The 21,973-nt window shown below is 43.2% G+C and overlaps 1 protein-coding gene across 5 annotated transcripts in view; it reads right to left on the bottom strand.

Moving 5' to 3' along the window:
- Positions 1–21,973, bottom strand: part of DACH2 (dachshund family transcription factor 2) — a 912,520-nt gene that overhangs the window by 164,287 nt on the left and 726,260 nt on the right. For 3 of the 5 annotated variants that reach the window (XM_029606589.1, XM_029606588.1, XM_029606592.1), the window contains exons 6-7: positions 12,484–12,619; positions 1,357–1,470 (exon numbers count right to left, since the gene is read on the bottom strand). In XM_029606589.1, coding sequence (XP_029462449.1) covers positions 1,357–1,470; positions 12,484–12,619 — 250 coding nt within the window. The remainder of the gene's footprint in view (positions 1–1,356; positions 1,471–12,483; positions 12,620–21,973) is intronic. The other 2 variants (XM_029606590.1, XM_029606591.1) reach the window with 2 other exon arrangements.

The following is a 21,973-nucleotide window of genomic DNA, read 5'->3' as shown; positions in this document are numbered from 1 at the left end:
TGCATAAATCCCGATTTACGCGCGCAAATTCTACTTTATTTTCATGCGTAAAATATATACACATTTATTTTTAAAGTAGGAAAAGTGCGCGTGTTCAATGCATTGAAATACTCACTTTTAATGCACTGTGGGGCAGATTTTCAAAGGGTTACACGCGTAACCCCGAAAACCTGCTCTTGCGTGCGCCGAGCCTATTTTGCATAGGCTCAGCAACGCATGCAAGCCCCGGGACGCACATATATCCCAGGGCTTTGAAAAATGGGCGGGAAGGGGGCGGGGCACCGGTCCGGGGGCGGTCCCGAGTCCTCCGGCACAGCGGCCGTGCCGGGGGATGGTGTGTCAGCAGCTGGCCAGCAGGCGTAACTCCTGAAACAAAGGTAGGGGGGGGATTTAGGTAGGGCTGGGGGGGTGGATTAGATAGTGGAAGGTGGGGGGGAGCGCCTCTGAGGCCGCTCCTATTTCGGCCTCGGAGGGAATGGGGAAAGCCATTGGGGCTCCCCTAGGGCTTGGCGCGTGCAAGGTGTACAAGTGTGCACCCCCTTGAGCGTGCCGACCCCGGATTTTATAACATGCGCGCGGCTGCGCGCGCATGTAATAAAATCGGGCATACATTTGTGCGCGCCGGGTAGCACGCACAAATGTAGGCCGCACGCGCAGGTTATAAAATCTGCCCGTGTGTATTTGCGAGTAAGCATTCATACACGTGTATGCTGTGGGGTAGAGGTACATGTATTTTATTATATGCATGTACGTGATACCTGCAGGTTATAAAATGTCAAGGTAAAATCACGCATGGCCATATACGCATGTTTATGCTGCCCCGCGCAGTTGTTTTGAAAGTTATCCTCTTTGGCTAAAAAAATCTGTTTACCAACTGTTGGTACCTAATTATTATGACAATTCTTAAAGGGAGCAGGGAACAACATTATTATCCAGTTATAGGTACCAAAGCTGAAGCACAGAGAAATAAAGTGACTGACCAATTTCATGCTGAAAGCTAGTGGGAAAGCAGAATCTGAACTTAGCTCAAACTTGCACAGTTTTAACTAACCGACAAATACATCCACCTTACTGTACAAATCTGCCATCTTGTTTGCAGGGCTTCAATTCAGCAACACCACAGTCAATAAAGACTGTAAAACAGAAAGCCTTCTGGTAATACAGAATTACATTTCATTTTCTGTAGTATCTGGTCTCCCTTGCAAAAGAAACCTAAACCTAAATATCCAAAAACAGTACAAGATCAAAGTGTCTTACTCAACAAATCCTAAAGTAATATATTACTGGACAAACCTGAGCCCAGGCGTATAGGATATGACTGTGCTCTTCGTATACATAATAAAAATCTTACTACACCTTTTTCCTTCTGGATCTTTTTAAGAGTGGTCCCAGTATCCTGATCAGTGAGCTCTCCTTCTCGGGTGTTAGGCAGCATAGCTATGAACAAGAGATCGCAGCTAAATGGCATAGCTGGTAAAATAATGTACAAAAAACAGAGCATGAAGATAAACCACCTTACAAAGGAATAGGAATATTTCTTCTTGGACAAAGTGGGGACATTCATGCATCCTCTTTTGTTATCAGCTAAAGGGGCACTTTACTCATTAGCATCCAATTAAAGCAGAATGATTTAAACACAGGCACAGCATAACTCTTGCCGTCATGCAGCAACAAGTAGGAAAGTGATCCATGCATAAGAATGACCTATTAATATGATTTTTAAAGAAACAGCTGAAAGCACATTGAATATTGTCAAAGATCTTTCTAGAACAAAAATATATTTTTTTAAGGAATAATTAGCTTAAAAATGAAGTCAGTTGACTGAAGTATAGTGAAATATAATAGACAGGTATTAGAGAAACAATTGACTTTAATGTGGTCTTGATGAGCTTTGCCACACATTTTGGGACACTAAATGTAATTAATTTATTCTGAGCATTTTTATTTTTCTGTAAGTTATACACAGAAAAACCCAGAGTTATTTCAGCTAAGGAAAGATATTAGAATGTTCTTAAAATGTGGATCTTAGTATGGGAAATGCTTTAATTACAAAAGACTTAAGGGGGGCTCCCAGCACGGATGCCACTAACAATGGGCACCCAGCACCTGGCTGAGGCTGCCGGACCTACTCACTGCAGGCTAGATTTCGTCGGGGTCTGGGAGAGGGGGGGTTTAGGCATGTCAAGACATGGGTTTAGGCATGTCAAGAAGCCGGCAGGCCCCTCCTCATTCCTTCCTTCCTTCCTTCGACACAAAATTGATGTCTGCTCTCAGGATAGGTCCTAGTGCGCACATCATCCAGATACGATGCTGGCGCTCGCCAGGAAGCCAGAGTGATGATGCCTCAGAGATGGGTGGAGTCGGTGGGAAATTTAAAAGCCCGGTGGTTCCCACAACCCTCCTTCTTTGCTGCCAGTCCCAGGATAGCTTCATTAGTTCTAAGCAGCTCCCTTTTACAGTTGCTAAGTTGCCCCCTCTCGTTCACTAGCTTCTGCTCCTGCCCGTTTAACGGATCCTTCAACCCTAGCCCAAAAGGAGGCATCAGCTGGAGCATTAAAACAAAATACAAGGAAGGCCACCCGGGAACCGTTTTAAGTGCACTCTGGGGATAGAAGCCAGGAGCAGCAGAGAGGGCAGGATACCTCCTCTGGACCCTTGACTGCTACAAAAAAAAGGGGGAGGGCAAGGAGGAGCAAGGATAGAGGGAGCATTAAAGGGCACAGCACGGTCCTAGGGAGATCTGTCCCTCCTCAGGCCATGATTCTGAACCCATTGGACTCACAGCTGCATGACTCCTGCTTTGGTGAATATTTGTGCCTTATATACCCTCAACTTAATTGGCAAAAAAAAAGGGGGGTGCATGCTTACGCGAGGGTAGTAGGGGGTACAGAGGCTCCTTGCCTCACAGAGTGATCAGCTGTATCTTGCAATGCCCCATTGGTTGAATCTCTCAACTGTAGCTTGGCAGGCCCTAGTAAAGTGCACAGTGGGGACATTAGTGGTCCCTGCTCCCACAATGCCCAACAGTCTGGAACAGGAATGCTCCAACTCTACGATCAGCTCGCTTGTTGGCACGACTGACCAGCAGGGAGCAACAAGCTAACGGGAGAGAGTAGGGCATTCGTGCCACTATCAGAGCCCATGGTCACATGTAATCAGTCCAGGAGGGGGACATATGACCATCCAGCCTCCCATAGAGCAGATTCCCAGTAATCCCATTGCAAAGTCCAGGGCCAGAGCAGAAGAGGATGAGGAAGGACCAAAGCAGGGGGTCGTGACTTGAGAAGGACACTTGATCAGCCTTCTGGGGCACTGATTCTGCATGAGATGATGTTCATTGGTGATGCAGTTCGGACAGTGGATAATGACAGGGTGGCGCAGGCAAAAGCTGGTCCAGAATCTAGTGCCCTTGAAGGAACTGACACTAGCTGCCCTCTGGATTGGCAAGACAGGGTCAGGATCAAACCTCCAACCCTTCCTGGCTCTTGATCACCCTCCAAGAAATGTTGGGGGGGGGGGGGTGTCTCTAGTTTGTCACACAGGTATCACAGGAGATGCTCCTGCTGAAGATACTTCCCTGACAAATACTATGATTATGCATACTGGAGGTGATCTCCCAGTTACAGTCCCTGGTCCTTCTTCCAACGCTGCAGGGAACATTATTATTCCCCATCCCAACACCCCCTATGCAGTACCCCTACCACTATTACTCCCCCTATAGAGATTATATTGGATCACCTAATCATAGAAGGCGTTCACCATATCATCCTCACAGCCATTTTTGGGAGTCTCACTATCATCACAGATTCCCCTCTACAGCTGTGCACCAAATTTCAGCTACACACCCCTGCTCTGCGGTCTTCTGCTCCACTGTTGTACTCCCCACAGGGACAAGCAGCAGTGCCCCTGTCATTAATCAGAATCCAAGCTGTATTTCTGCCTCATTGCTACCAGAGCATGCAGCACCTCCATCAACTTCATCGATGGTGAGTCTGCCCTCCTTGATATACCTACCCTTGATTCTTGACTGGTCTTGATTCAAAGGGTACAGACAAGCGAAGGAGTCACAGGTAATTTTCTAATAACATTTCCAGTACTTTATCATAGACTTCATCTTCCACTTCCAGTACATCTCAGTCATTGCCTGCTACTGGTAACCTGGATAGTATAGCTATGTTGCCTCTTTAGGGTCAATTGGAGTGGAAAACAAACTCTGGGAAACAGTGCAAAGGCTGCTTTGGCATTGCAGTAGGCACTACCATTACATTGATATAGTTTTAAGCTGCTAGAGGGTCACAGACATAGGGGCCAAACACAGAGAGAGAGAGAGGAAGAGAGAGATGGAGGCAAGCAAATCGCCACAAAGAGAGATTAATTGAGTTTGTGTATTTGCTTGTGTGCCCTCCGTGATTGTCGGCATTGACCTCATGCTAGTAGAGTTTCCTTGATGCCATCTTGGGCACCTACAGAGAGTACAATGGGTTTTCATGGTTAAAGTACAAGGAGGTTTTTCGAGAATGAATAGTGAACAAGAGTACTATGACATGGGCTTACAAAGATGACGGACAAGACCTATGATGCAAAAGGAAGCACCCATTCCTTTCGGGTCATGAGAGAAGCTGACAATATTGGTGATCTCAATTTATGAAAGTCATGTTGAGACACATGAGATCCTTAACTGGCAGTCTGGCTTTCACAGTGAGAGTCATACCTATGGGTAGAATATTTTGCGATACCTGATCAGGATGACAATGGGCATCTCTCAGGACTATCACTACCTGCGAATCAACAGGTCCTTAAAGGAGGACCTGGCTATTTGGAAGGCCTTCTTCACCAATTTCAATGGTGTCTCTGCCCATTAGCACCAACAAGCTACAGCTACACTCTGACACATCAGGGGTCCTCGGTTTTGAGATTAATTTCAGGAGTTCATGGTGCACAGCACAATGGCCACCAGAATTGGTGGAGAGAGGGGGGTGACAAGGAGCATTGCTTTCCTAGAATTGTTCCCCATAGTTGTTGCCTTGCATATATGGGTAGGGTCACTGCATAAGCAAATGCTTCTGTGGTGTGACAAAGAGATAGCTGTTCAGTTGATTGATAAGCAAACATTCAAAATGCCTCCTGGTTTCAGAGTTGCTGTGTGAGTCCGTACTAAGTTGTTTGTGCAAGAATATTATAGTGCACACAAAACATGTTCCTGGAGTTAGCAATAAGATAGTGGATTCTCTTTCTCATTGAAAGTGGTTCCTGTTCAGGAGAATGGTCCCTCAAATGGACGCAGTTAGACAACTGGTACTGGTACACCTCTTGTTTTTAGGAACTAAGCAGCATGCAAACTGTGGTGCAGATCATGCTCCCCTTCATCAGGGAATGCCAATGGAAGGAGTTATATCAAAGTGACACTCTTCCTCTACAAACATGGATGAATGGGGCCACCAGTTCCAGAAGACTTGATGATTGATTACACTGTGCACGCAAAACATGGAGTAACATAATATTGACGGCTGAAAAGGACCAGATGGTCCATCCAGTCTGCCCAGCAAGTTTCTTATGGTAGTAACTTCTGCTCCGTGTAGGTTATCCCCCATGTATCTGTTAAGGGTAGTAACTGCTGCTATGTTATGTTATACTTATGTTAAGGATAGTAATATTTACAATCAGAACCAAGCAACTGTCAAACCCATAACAAATTACTGCTAGAAACATTTTTATGTGGTGAGCAGCCTTCTTGATAATTCAAACAATGCTGCTTTAACATGCTTTGCTTTTGGACATGGTTGTAAAAGCAGTCCTGTGCTTTTTCCCTAATTTCTGCATATCAGAACCCCAGACCATAAAAGTCAGGGCCTAGCGCTGGCTGACATCAGAATCCAATACCCCTTTCTTGCCCCTCCCCTTGCCATCAAAGTGGACAGCAATATTGCAGTTGCATCAAAAGCATTAAGGCTAATTGGTTAAGGTAGTAATCCCCCATGTTTTCTGTTAAGGGTAGCAACTGCCGCTCTGTGCAACTTACCCCCATGCATCCTTTTCTTCGTTTCCATGCTCTAGCCTTTAGGGATCCACAGTATTTATCCCATGCCCTTTTGAATTCGTTTACTGTTTTCATCATCACCACCTCTTCCGGAAAAGCATTCCAGGCAGCCACCATCCTCTCCGTGAAGAAATATTTTCTTATGTTGGTTCTGAGCTTCCCCCTTGGAGTTTAATTTCATGACCCTTAGTTCTACTGTTTCCTTTCTAACAGAAAAGGTTTGAAGTTTGTGCAACATTAAAATCTTTCAGGTATCTGACGGTCTGTATCATATCCTAGACAATAAGGCTTGTCTAGGAACATGGTTTGCTTACAACTCACGGTGCTGGTTTTCTTTGTTAAAATGTAATCTGGGTCTGAGGGAATCTACTCCTGCACAGTTAAAAGAATCATGCAAGAATGATCTAGAGAGAAAGCACTCCAATACGACACCCACAGACCTATTTCTCACGAGCAGCTGGAACAACTATGGCATGTGCTACTTCACATTGTTGCCAATGAGTTCAAGACCACCTTGTTTGGAGTTGTTTTTTTCAGTGGGCTTCTTTGGCACCCTGTTGGTTGGTAAGTTCATCGCACTCTTACACAGGGCATCAATATCTAAGGCTCATATGGTTCTGACATTAAAATCCTGGGGAACCGGCTGATTTTGTGCATCAGGCAGTACAAAACAGATCAAGCTACCCAAGGTCAGAAAATTACATGGGCTAGTGACATGACTAGTTAAAAGGGTGACGGCATACATGGCCAAAATGACGCATTCCCTTTAAGCTGATATAGGTTTGCAGTTACCTTTAAGACGCCCCTAGAGGTAAATGAGTTACAGAATGAATGTTATGGAACAACCTCCTTTTGTAAAGGAGCTGTGTCATGCACTGCCATCACCAGCCTGCCCAGAATAGCTATATAGCTCTTAGAAAGCTGGCGTTCGAGAGCATATATTTTTTACATTAGCACAAGAATGAATAACATTTTGCTTCCTCCCTTGCAGACACCATCTGATGACCCCATATCCTGGAATAGCTGGACACTCTTTTATGACATATGCACAATGACAGGTCATTCATGGAAAATTAAGTCAGGATCTCAACTTGGAAGCAAAGAGATGGATGGTCTGATAGAGTGGAAAAGGAGGTATGCGCGGTCTCTGCTGTGGCCTCTCCTGCATTCTAAAAGAAGGGATTCCTCCTCTCCGGGCCTCATTATCATACATCTACAAGGTAATGACCTTGGAGAAATGGAGGATTTATCCTTGTTGAACAGAACCGAAGATGACTTGAACCAGCTCGCAGTGGAATGACCCTACACCTGCATCTGTAGGTCCATTATCATACCTTATAGTTGGATGGCAGGAAATGGTTGGTGGGGGCGGTACCAAGCCAAGTAGAACAGGCAGGTCACCAAGGCCATATGCCATAGTGGGGGACTTTACATCCACCACAAATGGGAAAAGATGCAGTGTCAGGAACTCTGTCAGGTTGATGTCAAAACTGTTGCTCGTGCAAAAAGCCCACATAAACGCGTTTGTGAGGTACAAGTGAGCAACGCGGATTTTAAAAAGCCGCAAAATATACACATATGTACTTATGCACGTAAAGAATAAGAGGGTGGAAAAAGAGTGGGGCATGGGCGTTCCGGGGCAGGTCCAAGACTTACGCACGTAACTCCAAATTTTAAAAACAAAATCTTCAGCGCATGTATGCTAACATAAGATATGCCATACTTGGTCAGTCGAAGGGTCCATCAAGCCCAGTATCCTGTTTCCAACAATGTCCAATCCACATCATAAGTACCTGGCAAGTTCCCAAACATTAAATAGATGCCAAGTTACTAATGCCAGTATCAAGCAGTGGCTATTCCCTATTGATTAACAGCAGTTTATGGACTTCACCACCAGAAACTTATCCAAACATTTTTAAACCCAGTTACACTAACTACCTTGACCACTTCCTCTGGCAATGAATTCCAGAGCTTAATTGTGCTTTGAGTGAAAAAGAATGTTCTCCAAGTTGTTTTAAATGTGCTACTTGCGAACTTCATGGAGTGCCCTCATCCTTGTATTATCCAAAAGAGTAAATAACTGATTCACATTTACCCGTTCAAGTCCTTTCATGATTTTGTAGACCTCTATCATATCCCCCCCTCTGCTGTGTTTTCTCCAAGCTGAACAGCCCTAAACTCTTTAGCCTTTCTTCATAGGGGAGCCATTCTATACCCTTTATCATTTTGGTCGCCGTTCTTTGTACTTTCTCCAGTGCAACTATATCTTTTTTGAGATGCAGCGACCAGAATTGCACACAGTATTCAAGGTGCGGTATAACTATGGAGTGATATAGAGGCATTATGACAACCTACATTTTATTTGCCGTTCCCTTCCTAATAATACCTAATATTCTGTTTACTTTTTTGAACGCCATAGTACACTGAGCCGATGATTTCAATGCAATATCAACTTTGATACCCAGTTCTTTTTCCTGGTTAGTAACTCCTAATATGGAACCTAACATCGAGTAACTACAGCATGGGTAATTTTTCCCTATGTGCATCATCTTGCACTTATCAAAATTAAATTTCATCTGCCATTTGGATGACCAGTCTTCCAGTTTCACAAGATCCTCTTGCAATTTATCACAATTCGCTTGCGATTAAACTAGTCTGAATAATTTTGTATCATCTGCAAATCTGATCACTTCACTCATCATCCCCCTTTACAAATCTTTAATAAATATATTAAAAAGCACCAATCTAAGTACAGATCCCTGAGGTACTCCACTGTTTACCTTTTTCCACTGTGAAAACAGACCATTTAATCCTACTCTCTATTTCCTGTCTTTTAACCAGTTTGCAATCCGCAAAAGGACATCAACTCCAATTCCATGACTTTCCAGTCTTCCTAGAAGCCTTCCATGAAAAATCTCGTCAAACGCCCACCGAAAATCCAAATACACCACATCCACCAGTTCCACGTAACTTTACTACTCCACCTGGTGGGCATCTAGGATGAAGAACTAGAGAGGTCTGAAAGACCTCGATATTAACTGGACAAACTGGTGGACTAATTGGAAAACTTGTAATGTACCTTGCGCAAGCATGTTTTAAAATTCGCTGACATGGTCAAGCTTTGCTTGAGTAACCTTTTCTAATTAATTATTTATTTATTTATAAAATTGTATATGCCGTTGTTTAGAGGGTACCATCACAATGGTTTACCTAAACATATGAATAAAAATACAACTGATAAGAAGAGTAAAATATATCATAAGTCCATTATAAGATAATAAGACATTGTAATTAAAATATTCAATAATACATTCTAAAAATTCATTAAGAAGGAAACTAATCTGAAAAAAACATTCTAAAAAATCTAAAAAAAACATTGAGAAGGACACTATGCTTCATTGTAAATCACTTTGACTGCTATTTACTATGGTCACTCTCGTCATAAGCTCTGCAAAACTGCCAGGTTTTTAATTCTCTTTTAAATGTTTTCTGGTTCTGCTGCAATCTTAATTCTACTGGTAATGCATTCCAAATTTTTGGTCCAGCAAGCGAAATGGCTCTGTTTCTAACCTCTGTTAGATGTACAGATTGTACTGTCAGAATGGAAAGAAGACCCTTGTTACTGGATCTAAGATTTCTTTGAGGTGTATGTAGTCTTATAGCTGCATTAAACCATTCTGTCTCTTCACCATGGATTATTTTGTGTATGATGCAGTGTGATTTGTATTCTATACGATATTTTATCAGTAGCCATTGTAATGAGACCAGGACAGATGTGATGTGATCATATTTTTTTGTGTTAGTGAGCATTCTTGCTGCGGTATTTTGCAGAACTTGTAGAGAATGAATTGTTGAATGTAGGAGGCCTAAAAGTAGTGCATTGCAATAATAGATGCTGGAAAACAATAGGGTTTGAAGCACTGTTCTAAAATTACTTGGATCTAGTAAAGGTTTTAAAGTTTGAGTATTTGTAGTTTATTATAACCCTCTTTTAGTTTATTGGTTATATGTTTTTTTAAACTAAGTTTGGAGTCAATTATGACTCCTAAATTGCGCACATTGTTTCCTATGACAAGTTTTTTTTATCTTCTAATATAAGGATTGGGGGTTTAATGTAATCTGCTCTCCGATCTAGCAATATGATTTCAGTTTTATCAACGTTTAGGAGCATACTTATGTGTGGTTGGTGCATTTTAAAACATTTGCAAGAACAATTAAAAATTCTAGCATATCCTTTGCTCGTGTGCCGATATGCGCGTGTATGGGCGCACGCAAGCTTGTTTTAAAATCAACCTCTAAGAGCGAGATGGAGTTCATTTGTTGAACAGGGGTAATGATTTCTTCCTGCAAGTGTTAAAGAAAATAGTCTGCTCCCTAAAGGGTTGATTTTAAAACAAGCGCATGCACCCATACATATGCGTATGAGTGCATGAGCGAGGATATGCTAGAAATTTTAATTGTGCGCACAATTAAGCGTGTATGTTTTAAAATACAACAACCACAAGTAAGTATGCTCTTAATTTTAAGAGGTTACTCAAGCACAGCCATCGTGCGTGTCTTAAATAAGACCATAACAGCTTATGTCAGCGAATTTTAAAACATGCTCGCATGAGGCACATTTCCAGTTTTCCAATTAGTTCAGTTAATACCGAGGTCTTTCAGACCTCTCTAGTTCTTCATCCTACTTGCTCCCCAGTTGACCTGGACCCCTCACCCTGTTCTTTAAGCTCTAAAACTTGAGATTTACAGACTTGCTCCTGATTACGAGCAGCAGAAAAGTTACGTGGATATCTAGTATATGCGCACTGCGGGTTTTATTTTTAGAATCTGGAGTTACACACATATTTCTTGGGCCCACCCTGCCCCGTTTCTTCCCTTTTATTCCTCACACACGTACAGGTATATATGCACGTATTTTGTGGCTTTTTAAAATCCACGTTACTCGCGTAGCTCACATGCGTGCTTATGTGGGCATTTTTTGCACAAGTAACGCTTTTAAAATCGACCTGTAAGTTAATAGGCCATTGTATAGTCTGCTTTGGGGGAATTCATGTACCATCCCAGGCATCACTGCATCCAGACGATACACAGGATGACTGAATCCATTAAAAAGGGAGGGGAGGGAAGGAAGAGGTGGGACCTGCTAGTTAGTGGAGATGCCAATAAAGGAGAGTCAGCGGCAAGACAGACCCTCTCCTTCTTTTCTTCCCTCAGTGCAAAATTGTTGTTGGGCCTCAGGATTGGTCCCTCTTGGACAGTACCAATTGTCAAGGCTCAATGCGTAACAAGATCTTGGGGCGATCGCAGAGACACAATTCTGATGGCACCTCATAGGGTCTTAGAACAGGCAAATATGATTCGCCACCCGATTAGATTTCCTTGTTAGGATATCTTATATATGGCTGTAGTTATTATAGCCAAGTTTGCATTTGTCATTATTATGTTGTGTGTTTCTTTGGGAGGAAGGCAGCTGAGCATAGATGGCCCAGTTAAAGCACTCATATTTTTAAAACAATATTCTGTGAACCTTTACTCATTTAAAGCAAATCTGAGCAGCAGAAATTCTGTGTAAAAGCTTAAAAATCTGGCTATGTTTAGTTCACAATTTTAATTTCATTTAGAGGTAAACTGCAATAAGTTGTCTATAAAACAATGGATGTAAATCTCTATGGTACTTGGCAAGATCCAGTCTAATTAACCTTAGGCTTCTAGGCAAGGATTCAATATAAAGTCACTTGAATCCTTTAACTTTACATTCTGATATTTGAGCTGAGTGGTCCTAAGTTGCTTACTGTAGTCTCCATCCTGAAAAATTTGGAGCTGTGCATAAAATTATACACTGGAACAAATATCTGTGGACTGTAGAATAGAGTGAACTGTCTCCCAAGTTGGACCAAGTAACTTTTTTTCCTCACATTTCTAAAATTCATTCATTTTGCAGACTAGAAACCCGTGCACAGGGAGGATCATTCAACATAAAAAAGGTTTGGTTCCATTGTGAAAAAGACTGAATAAAACGCCTGCTTTTAACACTATTGCTATGATTTAAACTAGTATATTTGAAGCAAATTTAACTGATCCCTTCCATTATTGCACATCTGTGTCAGTTTTCAATTTCAGTTGTTTAAAAGCTTTTATCTGTTAGTCTTTCCAGTTGAAAAGGCCTTTTCATGTGACAGGTGTCTGCTATTTTACAAAGGATGGAGTATACCACAAGAGTGATTTGGGATGTACTCGGTCCTTTTTCATCTCAATAGCTAGACTTTGTGTGATATTTAACATAGAACGTATAAAACCAGATAGAGTCTTAACTTTTATGTATTTAATTCTCCTGCACCAATTTTCATTTGTGCAGTTTTGCAGAAGGAACTAAGCTCTTTTTTTTTTCCTACCACCTACCAATTAAATTCACTAAGTGGAAAGGAAGAAAATATAGTAGCACCAACCAATTCTGTCGGGTGTGTTGTCACGCTGGGATGGAGAGCTGGATACACTACTGCTCTGATGTGAAGAAGCGTGGCTCCCTGGCCTCTGAGTATCTTCCAGAGATGGGGACGGAGACGGGCTGTCCTGAATCCTCTCCTTAAAACATAAAGCCACAAATACATCACTTCCGTTAGTACAGGAGAAGGTCAAGTCTTTCATTTTCAGTTCCACAGGCAAGCAATACACATTTCACACTGTTAACCAATATTTTCCTTGGGGAAACAAACATTCCCATGTCTGCAGTTCAGACATAGACACATTTATTAGCATCAGATCTAGTTTGTGTGTGTCTGCTCGGAAGATTCAAACAGGGCTTGAAGACGCTTTCTCACCAGTGGCTGGAAACACTAAATAAGACAAGAATAATCAGATAAGGAGGAAAATAATTAATTAAACCATGGCTTACAACCTCATTCTCAAAGAGAAAATACCTGCAAAGCAACCTTTTGAAAATCTCTTGTAAGGAAGGCACCACAATTACATATGTACCTACAGAGTTGACAGGCGCAAACCTCCTGCTGGGAAGCAGGTATGGAAAAATTAAACTTCTTAGGTGAACTTTGCTGGGATGGTCTAGGAGCTGCAACTGCCCCACACTCCTGGAGATGGATAGAGCACATACTTTCTCCCACACTGGAGGAGCAAATTTCCCAAGGCATGAACCACCTGAAAATTTGCCCCGTTCTGATCAAGATGCTGCAGAGACTGAGGTTGCTTATACAGGTCCTTGCAGACACAGAATTATCGCACAATGACTATCACTGATGTAAGGGCTTTCCTGCTAAATGCATGAAGTCGACCTTAATTGAAGAAACTATGCACAGCCCACATAATGTATTTTTAACAAAAATCTAGCCACCTAAAACGTAATATGTTGGAGGAAAACGTTGTCTCTGTTACCTGTATGAAAACGCAAGTACTCAAATGTCATTTCCTAGTTTTCTGATTTTCTTTATTCTGGGAGCAGAATAGTCTCAGATTGAAATTCAGAAATCTGCTTAACACTAAAAATGTGTAACAAAACATGCAGGGGCAGATTTTTAAAAAATACGCGAGCGCGAACAAAAGTACGCTGGATTTTATAAGATACGCGCGTAGCCACGCGTATCATAAAATCCGGGGTCGGCGCGCGCAAGGGGGTGCACATTTGTGCAACCTGCGCGCGCCGAGCCCAGCGCGAGCTGCATGTTCCCTCCGAGGCCGCTCCGATTTCGGAGCGGCTTCGGAGGGAACTTTTCTTCGCCCTCCCCCCACCTTCCCCTCCCTTCCCCTACCTAACCCACCCCCCCCGGCCCTATCTAAACCGCCCCTTAACTTTGCACGCGTCGCCGGCAGCCCCGCTCCGTCCTCAGGTCCCGGGGGCTGGTCCGGAGGCCTCGACCACGCCCCCGGGCAGGCGCCACGCCCCCAGGCCCGCCCCCGAAACGCCGGGGCATGCCCCCGAAACGCTGCGTCGTTTCGGGAACGCCCCCGGACACGTCCCCTCCCGCCCCTTTTCGAAAGCCCCGGGACTTACGCCCGTCCCGGGGCTTTACGCACGCTGACGGCCTATGCAAAATAGGCGTGCCGGCACGCGCGGGCCTTTTAAAATCCGCCCCGCAGTCTTTAAATCATATTATCAGATAAAAGTTGAATTTTAAAAGCCCGGCATGCGCCAAAATTGGGAGATACACACCCAAGTCGGGCCGAGGTGCGCCGAGCGGATTGTAAAAGCCACACGCATATGCGTGTACTTGGCGCTACCCACACAAATGAAAAGAGGGACGGGGAGTAGGCATGGTCTGGGCGGGGCATTAGCAATCCTAGAATTCACATTGAATTCTGCATGTAAATACTTATGCGCACAGGCGTGTGACGAGGTCCTCTACTGCATTACTTCACTTTTGCTATGGATGACGTGCAAGTTATAAAATAAAGACAAATAGACAGATCATAAGAACATGCCATACTGGGTCAGACCAAGGGTCCATCAAGCCCAGCATCCTGTTTCCAACAGTGGCCAATCCAGGCCACAAGAACCTGGCAAGTACCCAAAAACTAAGTCTATTCCATGTAACCATTGCTAATGGCAGTGGCTATTTTCTAAGTCAACTTAATTAATAGCTGGTAATGGGCTAACAGGGGAGGCTATTAAACTAGGGAGGGTTTGAAAGTCCTATTCCTTACCTAGGCGAATTGGGAAAACTGGTAATGGCGTCGGCGCGCGTGTCTTTGAAAATCCCCTCACTTATGCAGTACAAGCAGTATTTGCGTGCATAGGGCATGCACCTCCTTACTTTGTTCCATTTCTTTTTTTATCCCACTATAAACCCTTGCAATTCCTTGGGAAAGGGGGGTATGCAGGACGGCAGGAGAAAGGGTGAACAAGCCATATAGACCGATTTACTAAACTGCACAGGACGGGTAATTTTGCAACCGTCTTCACTGTATGTACACAACCCCAGGAAAATTTACCAAGCCCATTTACGCCTATAACACTGGGTGTTACGCACATGCATCCTTTAGAAAATTCAGCTCCAAAGTGTGCCTTAACAATTGTTAGCTTGTATTGTTGCAGCACTTTAAGGGGGGCAATTTTCTAACTGCCTGCATTGCTACAAAGTCCACAAGTCTTTCCACTGACTTTCAAAGAAAGGTTAATGCGCACATCTACCGTGAAAATTGCCCCCAGAAAAATTACCTCAGAGTTTTGCACCTCCTTTCTATGCGGACACCTTTTCAGACCAAAACTACGAGGTGAACCTTAAAAGCCCGGCACGCGCATTAATCAGGGGATGCACGAATAGGTTGGGCTTGTGTGCGCCAAGCGGATTTTCACAGCCACCCGGATGTGCGCACGTCTCCCAGAGTGCGCACAGCTCCAAAGATTTCAAAAAGGGGAGGGGATGGTCAGGCGGACATGGGCATTTCAGGGCGTGAACTTGAGATGTGCACACAAATACTGACGCCCGGGTGCACACCAAAGATCCCGGCCACATAACTTTACTTCTGCTATGGATGCTGTATAAGTTAAAAATGAAAGCAAACTAGGTAGATCTGAGGGGTTTTAAGGGTCGGGGCTGAGGGGGAGCGAAGGCTATTAAACTAGGGAGGTCTGGAGGACATATCTCTTAACCGGCTGAACCGGTAAAACTGGGAAAGTGACAGCGCACACCCCTTTAAAAATCCAATTTGTGCAGTAGAAGTGGGATTTGCGTGCATATGCTCACGCCCACTTAAAATTCAGCACCCAAATGCGCACGGCAAGATTATTTTATAACATGCGTGCATGGCCGCATCTATTCTATACTAAAGTAAGATGTATTGATTACTTTAATGAAAACTTAATAAAGTGTGAATTAAAAAAAAAAAAAAATCCCCCCCCCCCCTGCGTGCAAGGGGGTGCACACTTGTGCACCTTGTGCGTGCCAAGCCCTAGGGGAGGCCAGATGGCTTTCCCCGTTCCCTCCGAGGCCACTCCAAGGCCTCGGAGGGAACTTTTCTTCCGCTCCCCCCCACCTTCCTTTCCCTTCCCCCATCTAACCCACCCCCCAGCCCTACTTAAATCCCCCCCTACCTCGTTAAACTTTTTACGTCTGCCTCTGTCAGGCGTATCTTGTGCACGCTGGGTGCGCCATCCCCCGGCACAGCCGCTGTGCCGGAGGCCTAGGACCCGCCCCCGGACTGCCCCTTTTTTAAAGCCCCGGGACATACGCGCGACCTGGGGCTTGCCCCTGTGCGCACCGAGCCTATGCAAAATAGGCTCGGTGCGCGCAGGGGCAAGTTTTCGGGGTTATGCGCACAAGCTACACAAGTAACCCTTTGAAAATCGTAGTAAATTTGAAAAGCCTGATCCTGTCATGTCCCATTTCAGTCTCTTTTCTACTCAGCTAAATATATATATGCCTAGAAATTTTGTGCTCACAACATTTAGACAGAGAGACTATTTATGGGTGAATTTTCAAAACGTTACACATGCAAAAATTAGCATATTCATGTGTAAGTGGCATCTACTTGTGTATTCTGTATTTTATAAAAGTAAAAAATAAGTGAATATTTCTACTTTCATGTGCACATATACACATGTAAAAACGAAGCAGTCTAAGGGCATTGCTGGGCAACAGCAACACTTACGTGCATCAGTTGCTTAAATGTTCACATTTGCCAACTTGTGTATTTTTACACCTGCTAATTATCTGGTTCAAGTGATTTTAAATGGGTTTATTGTGTGGTACTGACTGGGTGGGAGGTCTGGGTGCACGGGGAGGGGGGGGGGGGAGGGGGTCAGGCTGAAGAATCAGGAAGGTCTCGATGACCTGGAGATGGACTGGGCAAACTGATGGCACTAATTACATGGGGAAGTGATACCACTTCCACATGTAAAAATGTTATTACTAATGTAAATACCTATACCTAATGTTATTCTCTCCCTTTTCTTCTCTCCTCCCAGTTCTTTTACCTTGTTATTTGTAACTGCTTCCTTCTACACAAATAGGTTATTGAATTGTTCACTTTACACCCCTGTTATATGTAAACCGGCATGATGTGTTTGCAACATGAATGCCGGTATATAAAAATTTTAAATAAATAAATAAATAAATTAGTAAAGCTGGTAATTTCCTTGACGCGCGCATATTTCAAGCAAGGTTGGTGGTTACAGGGTTGGAATTAGTGCATGGAAAAACAATGAAGGCCAAATTTTTATAGCCCGGCGCACACTAATACCAGGAGGGCTTGGCCTTGCGCGCGCCGAGCGCATTTTCCCAGCATTCTGGCCAAGTGCGATTCAGGTGATACGCGCGGAAGTGCCGGGCTTTGTGAAAGGGGCAGGGTGGGGGCCGACTGGAACAGCAGCCCTATCCCGGGGAAAGCGTGCACTGGCAGCCAGCCGGCGCGCAGAACTTACTGCTGCTCGAAGGAGCAGGTAAGTTCACAAATAAAAAAAAAGAGATTAGTTAGGGTGGATTTAGGAGTTAGGAAGGAGAGAGAAAAAAGGAAGAAGGTAAGGTAAGGGGGATAGGAAAGATCCCACCCAGTCCGCTCCTTCATTAGAGCGGGCTGGGAGAGAACTGGTGTAGGCCCGATTGTGTAGCCGTGGGATTTTAACTAAAATCCCCCACCCTTGTGCGCTCGAGTCGCGACCCACCCGTACATGCACACACCAATATAAAAATCGGGCGTGTGCATGTGCGTGCAGGAATCGTATTTTATATTTTATCGTATTCTTTTACACTCAACGCACAATAAATCTCTGGAATTTGTTGCCAGAGGATGTGGTTAGTGCAGTTAGTGTAGCTGGGTTCAAAAAAGGTTTGGATAAGTTCTTGGAAGAGAAGTCCATTAACTGCTATTAATCAAGTTTACTTAGGGAATAGCCACTGCTATTAATTGCATCAGTGCATCAGTATGGGATGCACTGATGCAATGGGATCTTCTAGGTGTTTGGGTAATTGCCAGGTTCTTGTGGCCTGGTTTGGCTCTGTTGGAAACAGGATGCTGGGCTTGATGGACCCTTGGTCTGACCCAGCATGGCAATTTCTTATGTTCTTATGTGGCGATGCGCGCATGTTATAAAATCGCCGCGTCCCAGCATGCACAAATGTACACCCGATTTTATAACATGAGCGCTGCCATGCGCATGTTATAAAATCCTGGGTCGGAGTGCGCAAGGGGGTGCACACTTGAGCACCTTGCGCACGCCGAGCCCTAGGGGAACCCCAATAGCTTTCCCCGTTCCCTCCAAGGCCGAAATCCGAAATCGGTGCGGCCTCGGAGGGAACTTTCTTTTCGCTCCCCCCACTTTCCCCTCCCTTCCCTTATCTAAACTGCCCCCCCAGCCCTACCTAAATCCCCCCCTACCTTTATCTTCTTCACGCCTGCCTGAGGCAGGCGTAACTTGCATGCGCCGGCCCGCTGCCGGTGCGCCATCCCCCGGCACGGCCTCTGTGCTGGAGGACTCGGGATGCCCCCGCACCACCCCAGGACCGCCCCCGGACCACTGCCCCGCCCTAGCCCTGCCCCTTCCCGCCCCTTTTTCAAAGCCCCGAGACATACGCGCGTCCCAGGGCTTATGCGCGCCGTTGAGCCTATGCAAAATAAGTTCAGCACTCGCAGGGGCAGGTTTTCGGGATTATGCGCATAACCGTTTGAAAATCTACCCCATAGCTGCAAGCATGCGTCTTTGCAAATCTATCCCTTAGGTCTTAAGCACTGTTTTCCAGCACGAGGCACCTAACATAGGAGCCTAAATCTAAGCAAAAGAATAGTAAGTCTACATTTCGGTTCCTAAGATTTAGACTCCTAAATGAGGGTGAATTTTCAGCCAAAAATTTTAGGACACTTAAATTTGACAAAAAAATAAAATCTAACTTAGTAGCCTAACTTTGGTACCTCAGCTTTTCTTGGAATATCAGCTTCTACAATTTAATGCACACTACCCAGCATTCCTGCTTTAATATTGTATACACAACACAATCTGCTAACTCTGACAAAAGAATTCACTCTGTGACCATTAAGAATGGCATTACACAGTACTTTATATGCAGAGGAAGAACATTGTTTTTTTGGTATACACTGGGGCTAATATTTTTTTCTCTAACTTGAGTCTGCATAGATGGAGAGTCATTGCTTTTAGCCTTGCTATTGATTCAGAAATGGTCCACCTTTAAGTGTTTATTCTGCAATGTAACACAGAGTTTCTCCTAACATAATAAATAGCTCCATGAACAGTTTCTTCTTTGCAAGTAAACAGACCCATTTTTCAGTCCTGTAATCAGTATGCATCTATTTAGCTACTTAACAGTAATGCGCCTTGGTTCATTAGGTAGCTACTGTTGTGTCTCAGCCTAGTTAAAATTTCACAGCAAGTTAATCTATTTTATTACAAATGAGAACACAAGTGATAATGTCCTCACCATTTGCCAAACACAGGGTTAACAGTATTTGTAAGAAATCAATGAAGGCATTTAAATATGAAAACTGCAAATATAAAGCATTAACATTAATTTTTTACTCCTTGATGACTTCACAGCCATTTATAATTTTATTGCAGTGTTCCTGTCCATATATTCTATATTTTTTTTTCCTTTTAAAAATGTTGCATTTGCACCAGGACAATGCAGAGCAGTCAACTTTTGAGGACATCTAATAGAAAGATATTACACTCTAATGATATTTCTAAATAATATTTATCTCAATTAAATTAAGCTCTTAAAAAAAATAAGAATCTGGGTTTCTGCTTTAATAAAACCTATGGCGGTAATTTTCAAAAGGATTTTCATGCGTGAAACTGGGTTTTACACAAGTAAATAGACTTTACAAGCTTAAATGGGATTTTGAAAATTGCTACTGTTATGCGTGTAACTTCTTTGATAATTCACTCCATAGGGCTGAATTTTCAAAAAGTTTTATGCATGTAATTGGGCTTTTGAAAACGGCTACAAAATATTCTACCTTTACGTACGTTAATTCCTTTGAAAATTCACTCCAAAGCATATTAATGCACATCGTCTCTTTATTGAGCAGAGACTCAACATATATTTTAGAGATGTGCTTTCATTTTATTTCATTTCTTGTGCGTGTACATTTTTAATGTGTATTAAATTGTTTTTATTTGCATGAACTCAATGTTATGCGTGTAAAAACATAGAAATGTAATAAAACATGAAAAAACTGCAATAAAAAAATGGAAAAAACAAAATAAAGCAAAACTTTTTTCTGTACCCACTCTTAATATTTTCTGTGAAGGGTTGCCTCAGTATAAAATTCTGTTGAAAGGTTGCCTACCTCTGTGCCTTACTATAGGACAGTGTCTTTGGCTCAGACGTTGTAGCCACAAACCTTGACATTGTTAATTTTAGTTCTGAGGTAGGTTAATGGCATCAAAGTCATCAACTCTGCCAGTGTTTAGGAACAAGCAAGGGAAAACAAGCTGATCGGTGAAAAAACAGCCTTTATTGGAAAAAGCCTGACTCTGGCCGAGTTTCGCTCCCGCAGGAGCTGCCTCAGGGGCTATTGTTAATGGGTGTCTTCAATGTGATTGAGCATACATCAAAATCATTTGATCCAGGCTGGGCAACTTGGTGTAGTAAACATATGTATTCTGCAAAACTGGTGCAATGAAATCCTTATGTAGCCGTGGTAAGGACTCACTGCATGTGTGTTCAAAAATTACTCTGTGTTCCTTGTACACACATGATGGGAACATATAGTGAATGTGTGCAAATTCTCTGGCATATGTTTACTACACCAAGTTGCCCAGCCTGGATCAAATGATTTTGATGTATGCTCAATCACATTGAAGACACAATAGCCCCTGAGGCAGCTCCTGCGGGAGCGAAACTCGGCCAGAGTCGGGCTTTTTCCAATAAAGGCTGTTTTTTCACCGATCAGCTTGTTTTCCCTTGCTTGTCAGCACTTTGGATCGGCTTCCGATTTGTTTCCTGGGTCCAGTGTTTAGGAACATCCATGATTTCAGCTCACAATCTCTTTCTATCATTTGAGAAGTGGTATTGCACAGCCGGTATATAAAGCACTGAATGATAACTGATTCCAAATAGTACAGTGAGGAATACATCTAGCTAAATTTCTAAATAGCTTATTTAGACAAATATAGTGGGCTTAATTTCGATTTTCTGTCTCAGGTATTCTACAATATTGTCTCCATTATTTTAGGAGTTGAAAAAACGTTTTATAGGATTTGCCTTTTTATTTGTTTAATTTCAATTCTGCTGCAGCAGTAATTACTCTTCCAAATGTTAATCTTTTAATGAGATCCTAAAGGATTTAATGACATTTCACTGCGGATGGGTGTTTCTAGAAGATTGAATGCTAGATATTTTATTCATATATTTGTCTTGATATTTCATATTTAATTGATATGCTCCTTCTCTACTGTCATCAGGGTTCTGAAGTGACAAGAATGGTGATATCTTGGAACTGAACACTGCTAACAGAGAAAGTTTAGATGCTAGCTCCAGATTCAAATTTATCATAAAATGGAAGAAGTATTTGTTTGTATGGATGCATTGCAGCCTATGATAACTTTTATTTAACCAACAGAAACTATGTTTTTATTTTGTTCTGCATTAGCTGTCTAGGGGGGTTATTTTCCAAGCTGTGTTATGGGCTTTTTGCATGCGAAAAGCACCATAACGCATGGTGCGATGCTAATTTAGAAAATGGGTGGAGTTTGGGGCAGGATTTCTGGCCAAGTGGGCTGGCTTTGCAATTTGCAAAGCCATATCACACAGTAAATAACTCCATCTCTTTCATTTGCATTAAGCTGAGTGACATGGCTTTATTGCACTTTGCGATGTTTTCACACATAGCATTTTTATTCGGGGGGGGGGGGGGGGGGGGGGGGAGAAGAGAGAGAGAGAGAGGGAGAAAGTAGCTATAAGGCCCTCATAGTAGTTAGGTATTTATACCTCTACAGGAGGCCCACCTAGTTACTCGAGGTAAGGTTTAGGT

This window comes from Rhinatrema bivittatum, chromosome 6, assembly GCF_901001135.1.
Source record: "Rhinatrema bivittatum chromosome 6, aRhiBiv1.1, whole genome shotgun sequence".
Classification (NCBI taxonomy): Eukaryota; Metazoa; Chordata; class Amphibia; order Gymnophiona; family Rhinatrematidae; genus Rhinatrema; species Rhinatrema bivittatum.
Note: the sequence above shows the minus strand (reverse complement) of the source record. Positions and strands in the feature narration are given on the sequence as shown.